The sequence below is a fragment of the Limulus polyphemus genome, unplaced genomic scaffold (assembly GCF_000517525.1).
Source record: "Limulus polyphemus unplaced genomic scaffold, Limulus_polyphemus-2.1.2 Scaffold1033, whole genome shotgun sequence".
Lineage (NCBI taxonomy): Eukaryota > Metazoa > Arthropoda > Merostomata > Xiphosura > Limulidae > Limulus > Limulus polyphemus.
In genome coordinates this window covers 266,784-278,217 of record NW_013666643.1, presented here as the reverse complement: position 1 = coordinate 278,217, position 11,434 = coordinate 266,784, and the positions used below count along the sequence as shown (strand labels likewise).

Below are 11,434 nucleotides of genomic sequence, written 5' to 3'. Positions count from 1 at the left end.
TATATATATTTACTTTTACTATAAGTAGTAAATTACATGTAACAAACATTCCGCATATATAATATATATATATATATTTACTTTACTAGAAGTAGTAAATTACATGTAACAAACATTCCGCATAATATAATATATATATATATATATACACACAGAAGTAGTAAATTACATATAACAAACATTCCGCATATAATATATATATATATATATTTACTTTACAGAAGTAGTAAATTACATGTAACAAACATTCCGCATATATAATATATATATATATTTACTTTACAGAAGTAGTAAATTACATGTAACAAACATTCCGAATATATAATATATATATATATATTTACTTTACATAAGTAGTAAATTACATGTAACAAACATTCCGCATATATAATATATATATATATATATACACACAGAAGTAGTAAATTACATATAACAAACATTCCGCTTATATAATATACAAGAGTGTTACAGCAACATTTTAGTTATATCTTAATGAAAAACAACATTCAAAACAAATGTAAGTGTATTTTAGTGCAAATTTGCAACAATGAACAACTTTCTATCCCTGGTTCCTAGCCGGGGGGGGGAACATTTTCTGTCAATCTACAGCTTTAATAATTAACAACTCCCACTCTTGGGTATAACCTGTAGAAAATTACATTTTCTGTCAATTTATAGCTTTAATAACTAACAACCCCCACTAATGGGTATAACCTGTAGTAAAATTACATTTTCTGTCAATCTACAGCTTTAATAATTAACAACCACCACTCTTGGGTATAACCTGTAGTAAAATTACATTTTCTGTAAATTTATAGCTTTAATAACTAACAACCACCACTAATGGGTATAACCTGTGGTAAAGTTACATTTTCTGTCAATTTATAGCTTCAATAAATAACGACCCTCACTATTGGGTATAACCTGTAGAAAAGTTACGTTTTCTGTCAATCTATAGCTTTAATAACTAACAACCCCCAATATTTGGTATAACCTGTAAAAAAGTTACATTTTCTGTCAATCTATAGCTTTAATAACTAACAACCCCCACTCTTGGGTATAACCTGTAGAAAAGTTAAATTTTCTGTCAATTTGTAGCTTTAATAACCAACAACCCCCACTACTGGGTATAACCTGTAGAAAAATTACATTTTCTGTCAATCTATAGCTTTAATAACTAACAACCCCCACTCTTGGGTATAACCTGTAGAAAAGTTAATTTTTCTGTCAATTTATAGCTTTAATAACCAACAACCCCCACTATTGGACATAACCTGTAGAAAAATTACATTTTCTGTCAGTTTATAGCCTTAATAATTAACAACTCTAACTAATGGGCAGCGAAGACGCAAAAAAATGATATGAAGGCAAGGGTCAGATCCACCATCTCTCGGTCAGTAGTCGTGTTTGTTGGTGGATTATATATGTGTGTTGTAATGTTTTTCAACGTCATTCCGTTTCTTTTTATCACTGCTTTCTTTCACTTCAATTTTTTCTACGTTATATTTTTAAAATAGACACAAAATAAACTTTCTATTTGTAACTTTCTTTAGTGTATACAATGTGCTAATCTTGCAACTAAAATGGTGGATAAAATTCGTATGTCAAACATCAAGCTCTTTTATTAATGGTAGGATAAAAACGGTTATTTCTCTGTTAACCACTTTAATTTTCGAATTCACTACTTTACCTAAAGTCCTCAATATTTTGTTCTTATAGTCTACTTTCTTGTCAGTAAGCACATTTTATTATCATACATGATTGTTATATTTTCATGGTTGTTTTCTATTAATCACTTTGAGTAAGAAGCGGAGAGAAGCATTTATTCGATGATTATTAACCCTAGTCCTGATTCTGTAGTTAATTCTGCCTAATTATTCTTATGCTTCATTGCACGATACTTAATTATAAGACATTTGAAGCCGGAAGAAATATGAAAATTTGAAATTAGTTAACTTCAAGATACACATAAACCATTATCATCTGGTGACGAAATGTCGAGTTCATCAAAATCAGTCAAGAGTCAGTAATTGTAAGGCAGTCATCATTTCACCTCTGCAGCCGTGCGACTATGTCAGCAGGAACTATTAATCACTTTCATTAGTGTAAATGAAATATTGCGACCAAACGTACTGCGCCAAGATGTTAACTATGGTAATTAATCACGTGGAACTCCACTCTATAAACGAATAGTGGCTGCTTTGATGAGACAGTCTAATCTCTACCACGTTTAGTCTCACCTGACTAGTTTTTGGTTGATCAAGACTTATTTTGTTGTAGAACAGTTTCTGTCTAACGAATCCCGTTATCAAAGGCTACAACTGAAAACTGATTGAAATCTGAACATATGAGATTTAAGTTTTTAGTAAAATAAATAGTGTGTTAACAACTGGTAGGAGTTGTTATTTAACTTATTTATTAGTGTCCACTGATTTACACTAACAATATTTAAATTAAATCAAAAACTCAAGAAAAACAATGTTTTTTATTTTTATTGTATTAAAAAAAGAGAATAAATTGATATATATATATATATATATGGTACGTATCCAGTCGACAATACACTAGGCGTCACAAAGATTTGCGTTAAACATAGAAGCTAGTCATGTAAAGCAACATGGGAGTAATCTGGTCAGCATCAGATTGAACAAGGACATAAATTTCGGTCTCAGTTAACAAATGTCCTCGTTGAAGAGTTGTTTGAGTTTAAGAATAATTAGAAATTTATGGCCGGCCACCTGTGACGTTCGGAGTTGTAAAGACAGTTAGGAGAAGGGCCCCAGTCTCACACCTAGGGAGCTGCTGTTGAGGGGCGCTTGTTAAAAAATGAGCACCCCAAGCTGCGTGCGGTTGCTAAATTAATTTGACAGTAGGAGTTTCTTAGTAGTTTTAGGCCACTGGTTTGACTGTCTACTACGAGAAGAGCCGTTACTATTTTCAGATCCATTGAAAAGAAATGGTGATTATTTCTCGTGGTTGATGGTTTATGGTTTTGAACAACTGATTTATAGCTTCCGCAGACACGGAAAGCACGTGAACACTTGGAGTGGAAGCTGCCTTCTACTGCCCTACAGCACGAGCATCGTGTATAGAAGCTTGCAGTTCTGGTAGCAACTCAGAAGCTTTTGTTTATTCACATTATGTTTACAATACAAATGAAGAAGACTCACCTGGTTTCGGCAAATTCCTTTTAACTTGCATCCATTTGTAGGTGGGAACGGGTGCCGTGTGTTTACAATACAAATGAAGAAGACTCACCTGGTTTCGGCAAATTCCTTTTAACTTGCATCCATTTGTAGGTGGGAACGGGTGCCGTGTGTTGAGTAGACAGAGCGTGGGTCTGAAAAGCACCGTTAGGCTGGCAGCTGTCCCGCATAACCGAGTCATATCCTTCCTGATATCCAAAGCCATTTCTTCGAGGAAGAGCTAGCGGGTCGAGGTAGGAATAAGCGGTGGCGGCTGGTAGACCGGTGACCGTGGACACTGGTCGAGATCCGCAGCCATCGTTTAGATTTACAGATGTGTGGTCTGCAGGATGATGAATACCGTGATGACCGGTCATCTCGTGGCCTGGATGTCCATAATCCAAGTTTCTGTAGCCAAATGTCCCTGGTGGACCCCGTGGACTCATGTCTCCTGTCGTACTGTAAGCTGGGTGGATCCCGGGACTTCCCCCGGAGTGAGGGTGGCTTAGACGACCCTGCTGGCCATAACTATGGTCCAGGTTTGTATAGCTGAGTCCGTTTGTATCATTGATAATGGGATGCGGTAAATGTCCGTTTGTATCTCCATGTAATGGCGGAGTACGTGGATCTGGACCGGGAAAAGAACTAACCAAGCCGCCGCTAATATAGTGGTTGCCGGTACCAGAAAGAGGCTCTGCGGGCTGACCGTAGTACACCTGAGCGGCTAGGTCGGAGCCGTAGTGTTGAGCGCCGTATCCCCCTGTCTCACCCTTGTGACACACGCTAGGATACACGACATTAGAATTCATAACTTGTGCACTATCCGGCGACCAGCGCTTTTTAAGGATGAGCCACAAATTAGCTGTCGCACTTAGAGATAAATCAGAAAATAAATGGATGGTAAATCATCAAGGGCAATTGACAGAAATATGCGAGTTAAATGAATCACGTGATTATACCGACCAATGGCGCTCAGAGCCGGCCCTCCAGTTGTTTAGTATTAGTTGGTGATAGATCGACTGCCAAGGTTTCTCCAAATTACATTTCTGTTGTGATCTAGTTGAAGCAGTGAGGATTCGTTCTTGCCACCGATCTGCAGAGTTTCAGATGGAAGAAGAAGAAGGTTGCTCTTGATTATTCCATGCCTTCAAACGTTGGGAAGATTTCAAACAGGACCCCTGTAACCATAGCAACTCATAGACGAGCAAGTTTTAAGCCTGGTAGGTTTTATTTGGATCATGTGAAGATACTGTGAGCAGAAGGCTAGGAGTCTTGTGTTTCATCACCAAAAATATTGAGCCAATACATTTGGACATGTGAGCTTAGCTCTGGTGCCCAGTGAAGTGACGACAGTACCGATGACTGACAAACCTTGCCAACGAAAGGAACGGTGGGAGCTCCGCCATGAAACACGTCACCGCCCTCACTCACGGCGTGCGATTGGCTTACGACAGTTAGGCCTAACTTAACCAGCTGCCAGAGGGACTCAATCTCAGTTTGGTGTTATGTTTGCAAGGTATATTAAAAGTAACAGTTATATAATGTCGATCTGAAAAAATAAAGAAAAGTATTTTGTATTTAAGCTAAAATGTTTTCCAGCAGTTTTTTTTTTTACTAAATACCTACTTGTATTTGATATATATACATATTAATAAATATTTAAGTTGTGTTTTACACATAATACACATAATTTTGTACATATTATTGTATTGAGTTCAAAGCAACTGCTTGTAATCAATCAACTATGTAGCTTAAATATATATTTTGCTGATGGAAATGTTAATGAGTAGATGATCCCTACAAGTGGCACAAAGTACTATATACTTCGACTGTCTTTTATACAGCTTGTTAGAATAAATAAGCTTATAAGTTTTCAACCACAAAGAACAGACTAACAAGTTTTAGTGATAACGATTATAACTAAAGGTTTTAAACTTCCGATTAAAAAATAAGTGCGGCTCCTTATAGGGTAAAAGCTTAAAACTTCTCAATATGAAGGCTATTTGATATTATAAATAGACACTTACGAGTGAAATTTGGAAAACCAGGCAATAATGTTTAATTTTTTCTCTGTTGTTATTTTCATTCTTTAACCATTTTCTAAGTTATATATTTTTACATTATTTTCGTGTCGTTTCTATACATATATTATCGGTTTTTAATAAGCCAGAGATGTCGGTCGATCTTCCTTTCCACAAAACCCTTTTAACAATTACCGATGATCAATAATGCTTTAAGAATATTTTAGAAACAACATGATTCTAGAACGGTTTTCTTTAATCGTGTTTCTTTCTTTACAACTTTCGAAATATTTCTAATGAATTTCAAGTATTAATTTCTTTTATCACATAGCTTCCCACTATACCGTTTCGGTTTCGAATTTCGACTTTTTTTTCTGTACAACTTAGAACGTGAAATAAGTTAACAGTTCATCAACCCAAATAGAAATTATTTAAATAATTATAACTTGCCAGATAACATATAGTTCTAAAGATTATATGTACTTTTAATTCTTGTACAACAGCTTGCTGAGATCCAGTGTTTACACTCTCCAGTTATAATTGAGTTATATTCTATATAGACACCAGGAAACATGGTATACATTTTACATTCTAGAGAATATCAAGCAAAACGTTTCTTCGGAGTTAACTCATTGTATGTAATATATAAAGATACTCTGTACTTCGTGTTGTGTTATTTGTATTTAGTCAATATATAGGTCCAATAGAAAGTAGATTTTGTTTAATAAAACACGCGGCTACATGGGATACTCGTAGCTAATATGATGTACTTCGTACTTCTTACTTGTGAGGCTGATAGCAGTTAAAATGTGATAAAATCACAGATACAGCAATCTTATAAAAATGTAAAAAAGCATATTAGAAAGATAAACTGAAAAAAATATATATAATGACATTTTTTGAAATCATTGTTGTTTTTTTATTTATGAAGTTACTTTGCAAATATCAACTACTACAACCAGTTCTAGGTTGGTTATTTCATTTGTTCTGTAGGCCAATGGTTATTACAACAACAGTGTTTAGATCTGTATATTTACTGATATGAATAGCTGATTATTACTACAACAATGTCTAGATTTCCATGTTTATTTCCTGAATGGCGTATGGTTATTACTGCAACAATGTCTAGGTCTGTATGTTTACTGTTCTAAATGATGCATTGTTATTACTACAACGATGTCTAGGTCTGTATGTTTACTGTCCTGAATGGCGCGTAGTTATTCTGTGTGTTTATTGTTCTGATTGGTACATGGTTATGACTACAACAAATTCTATGTGTGTATGTTTATTGTCTTGAATGCCACATGATTATTACCACGACAATGTCTAGGTCTGTATGTTTATTGTCTTGAATGCCACATGATTATTACCACAAAAATGTCTAGGGCTGTATGTTTACTGTACTGAATGTCATTTGATTATTACCACAACAATGTCTAGGTTTGTGTATTTATTGTCCTGAATGCTGAATGGTTACTACTACAAAAAATGTTTAGGTTTGTGTATTTACTGTTCTGAATGCTGAATATTTACTACTACAAAAATGTTTAGGTTTGTGTATTTATTGTCCTGATCGCTGAATGGTTACTACTACAACAATGTCTAGATCTGTATGTTTATTGTCCTGAATACTGAATGGTTGCAACTACAACAATGTCTAGATCTGTATGTTTATTGTCCTGAATGCTGAATGGTTACTACTACTACAATGTCTAGATCTGTATGTTTACTGTCCTGAATTGCATAGTTATTAATTTAATAAAATTTAAATAGTATGCAATAAAGACTCTGCATTTTTTTATTCTTAATACTAATATTAACAGCAGGTGTACATAAACGTAACAATGATGACTCATTGTTGGGTATTATATCTATTATTTATTTCACCATCCCAGATACCAGAGAAATGATTAACTAATGAGTTTACAATTCCGTTTAAGCTATATTTCTCTTATTCAGTTGGTTTCACTATACTATGTACAGAAGTAAAGGTACCCTTCATTGCCTCACAAAGTATGGTTTTTCTGCTAGTTAACCACACCTCTTTGTACCCTGTTTAAATTTAACTGTGAAGGAGTACAAAACAAATAACGGAACTCGGGAGCGATTTCAAAGTGGATAAAAAGTGTTACACCACTTGGAATTCCAAAAAGAACCATTATCGAGTTCCGGTGAGTACCGGCGGAATTTCTCCCCCTGTGTACGTATTCAAGAGCTTTTGAGATACTGATCTATTTTAAATATATTTTGAGAGTTAATGTTAAAATTCGAGTGAAAACCTTGTCATTTAATATATTAAAACAACTGGACTTCATAAACAAGATAGATCTATGCTATAATCGACAATGACAGGATTTGACCAGGAAAATTTGTATTGAAAGAACTGGAGATATCGATAAAAAAGCGTTAGTAATTACTCCTTTAGGTTTACGTAGAAGGAATATTAAGTTAGACACATTATTGTTTTCGAACCCCTACCGAAGAGCAGATGATCTGAACATTACTGATTAATTAATACGCTTGAGAGATGTCAACTATATCTTTAAGTTGTATTTCTTGGGAACTCTACCAATAGTAGACGTACTATTTTTATGAGTAAACTATGATCTTGCAAAGTTGAGAACCAGACTACTAAACATGCTGTATTGATTTTATTATTGGCAAATTTTACTCCTCATTGAATTGAGTCTATTCAATATGAATAATTTCATGAGATCACTATGTACTAACGAATGAATTGTATTCTGTATAATGAAGATGAGAAGCAGTGTATTAAACATAAAGTAAATGCAAACTTTGAGGACTGAGTGTTAAATTTTACAATTTTAAAGAATATTACAGTTAATAAGTGGTCTCACTGTGTTATCACAAGTACAATGTGCTGAAATTATGAACTAGGCTACTGAAGGTGTTATATTATGAGTTAAGTGTGGTAAAGTTAAAAACCAGCAACTAAATGTGCTATATTTTATGATTTAAGTTTGCCAAAGTTAATAACCAACCATTACATGTGCTATATTTTATGAATTACGTGTGGCATGGTAAGAACTAGGCTACTACCAGCCAATAAATGTGCTATATTTTATGATTTAAATGTGCCAAAGTTAAGAACCAGTTGCTAAATGTGCTATGCTTGATTTAAATATGCCAAAGTTAAGAACCAGCCACTAAATGTGCTATATTTTATGAATTACGTGTGGCATGGTTAGAACTAGGCTACTACCAGCCAATAAATGTGATATATGTTATGATTTAAATGTGTCAAAGTTAAGAACCAGTTACTAAATGTGTTATACTTTATTATTTAAATGTGTCAAAGTTAAGAACCAGTTACTAAATGTGCTATACTTTATGATTTAAATGTGCCAAAGTTAAGAACCAGTTACTAAATGTTCTATACTTTATTATTTAAATGTGTCAAAGTTAAGAACCAGCCACTAAATGTGCTATACTATATTATTTAAATGTGCCAAAGTTAAGAATGAGTTACTAAATGTGCTATACTTTATGATTTGAATGTGCCAAAGTTAAGAACCAACCACTAAATGTGCTATACTATATTATTTAAATGTGCCAAAGTTAAGAATCAGTTACTAAATGTCCTATATGTATGAGTTACGTGAGCACTAGTTAACTAAATCTGTTGTTTTTATGGTGGAATACATACTAAAGTTGAGAACAAGTTTGTTGAAGGGTTGAGACCGATGTTGTGTATTATCACATTATTGATACTTAACGGGCTAGGTTATTAAATGTTCTATATTTTAAGAGTCAAGTAAGCCAAACTTGAACGCTAATTGGTTATCTGTCTTCATGACGAAACAGCTACTAAAGTTTTCTGAGGTTAACACTGATACTGAGCCCATTAGACGAGAACGGAAGGCTCTTAAAAACATTTTGTGTTTTGTATTAATAAAGTGTACTGAGAGTGATTCTAACTTATAAAATGTATATAGGCCTATTAAGATATAACTGTATGTTAATGAGGTAAGTTATTCCTTTTTAGCATATTATTGATAGATATTGACATAACAAGAACGTTAAGCCTAACTCTAGCTTACGATAGAGCAACACATTTCTGCAAGCAAATTCAAAATTGTTATCATACATTCTAGAATATATATGAGACTACTAAAAAACAGTACAAACCTGACTACTTAAATTATATTTGTTGTAGTAATTAAATAATTACAAATAAGATTATTTGCATCTCTTAGACTTAGTTTTTGGTTTTTAGAGGCATGTTTTTAACTCAGAATATGCAAGTTTTGGAGAGCGTAAAATGTTTATTCTAATAGAAATTTTTAATCTTTTAAAAGCGTAACGAATATGAAGAAATATAGAAAACATAATAAAAGCGTTGATAATTTATAGCTGGCTAGGATACCAATCAGTACATAATTAAAGAACTGGAAACATGACGATGATACCCATGTACGGTACATTAAAATCATCAATTTTGTTAATAACTTCCTAGAATGCTCCAGCAACTTGTTTATAGTTTGTACACAAAGTGTCAGTAGCTTGTATCATATTTATTACTGTTATTCTGTTTGGAGACTGAAGTTTGTTGATTACTTTCCATAATGCTCCAGCCACGTATTTATAGTTTCTACACAAAGTGTTAGGATTTTATGCTGGTGTTTTAACTTGTTTGGATATCAAACAGTTTCTTATTTCAGCAACAAATGTCAATGTTATTTACCTTACATGACATTCCCTGGTCAGTAAATTTACTTCCTGTTGTACCCCAAACTTTCCCGCATGCTTGGTTGATGTATAGTTTATATCTCAAAACCAATTGCTGATTTTATTTAAGCGTTTCATTACCAACTATTTTTTTGTTTATCTACATATTTGGAGCAAGATTGGTTACAAAGCAATTTCCTTACACCTTATTGTTATGTGGAGTTATTCTGGATGAAAACTAGATATCAAATGGTTTCATAATTACAAGATATTTCTTGTTATCTTGAAAAAAAATGGAGTTTTAATATCAATGTTGATTGACCAAAACCCTTTTTTTTCTTGCCAAAACAACAAACAGTTGATTACTGCTGATTTTGCTATATGATTAAAGCACTAAACAATTCTTACTTATAACGATGCTCAAGCATTTCTTATGTACATTTATTAATTTTTTATAAGCTTTATTCTTAGTGTTTCTATAAACAGACACGTTCATCGGTGTACTGTGGTTTCTCCTTACCTTTAATACACATCATACTTGTCAATACACGCGAGGGTTATCACAACAAACATTATTTTTTTATTGATCAAGTAGAGTCCTTTTCAACGTTTCTCTCATGGGAAACTAGCCAGTCCAAAACGTGAAAACAGAGCTTTCTATATATTTTAGAACTGATTACTTACTCGCTATATATATATATATATATGCACGTGTACAATCACCGTTTGTATCAGAGCTGTAACTATGAATGTACCTATACCTGGATATATAGAAAACCTTTCTGTTCACCAAGCGGAGCGCTGTAAAATGAAGTTAAAGAGGTTTTGCGTGATTACTGCCCTGACTCAGCTGGTCCGTACTTTTGTTCATGCACAGTTTTACCTTTAATGGACCCGATCAATGTTGCGTGTTCCAGACTTTTTCTCTCAGCCTGTTTCGTGCCATTGTTCGGTGTGCACTGATGAATTTTAAAGGGAACTTTTTCGCGTGATCATTAGTAGATATCGACTCCACTAGAAGTAGTGGAAATAGTAGTGTTGAAACACACTGTTTTAATAAAGTAAAGGGCTCAGAATAATACTAGCTCTTTGGCATTTGGTACTGGTATTGTTCTAGTAGTTATGAATACCTTGGTACTGGTATTGTTCTATTAGTTATAGGTACCTTGCTACTCTTATTGTTCTGATAGATATAGGTACCTTGGTACTATTACTGTTCTGATAGATATAGGTTCCTTGGTACTAGTATTATTATGATAGTTATAGGTACCTTGGGACTGTTATAGTTCTGATAGTTATAGGTGCCTTGGTACTGTTATTGTTCTGATAGTTATAGGTACCTTGGTACTGTTATTGGTCAGATAGTTATAAGTTCCTTGGTACTAGTATTCTTTTGATAGTTATAGGTACCTTGGGACTGTTATTGTTCTGATAGTTATAGGTACCTTGGTACTGTTATTGTTCTGATAGTTATAGGTACCTTGGTACTGTTATTGTTCTGATAGTTATAGGTATCTTAGTACTGTTATTGTTCTG

The 11,434-nt window shown here is 33.7% G+C and overlaps 2 protein-coding genes across 2 annotated transcripts in view; both read right to left on the bottom strand.

Moving 5' to 3' along the window:
• The window catches only part of LOC111086353 (homeobox protein Hox-A1a-like), a 30,950-nt gene extending 27,711 nt beyond the window's left edge, over window positions 1-3,239 (bottom strand). The window contains exon 1 of the mRNA XM_022388868.1: window positions 3,174-3,239. Coding sequence (XP_022244576.1) covers window positions 3,174-3,204 — 31 coding nt within the window. The 5' untranslated portion in view covers window positions 3,205-3,239. The remainder of the gene's footprint in view (window positions 1-3,173) is intronic.
• Window positions 3,236-3,997, bottom strand: LOC106461798. Its single transcript, XM_022388871.1, has one exon. It carries the CDS (start codon window positions 3,995-3,997, stop codon window positions 3,236-3,238), a length of 762 nt encoding a protein of 253 aa, XP_022244579.1.
• Window positions 3,998-11,434: the final 7,437 nt, after the last annotated feature.

Excerpts from the sequence above, each read along its gene's own strand:
- LOC106461798 (XM_022388871.1), bottom strand. The coding sequence starts at position 3,997 with ATGAATTCTAATGTCGTGTATCCTAGCGTGTGTCACAAGGGTGAGACA.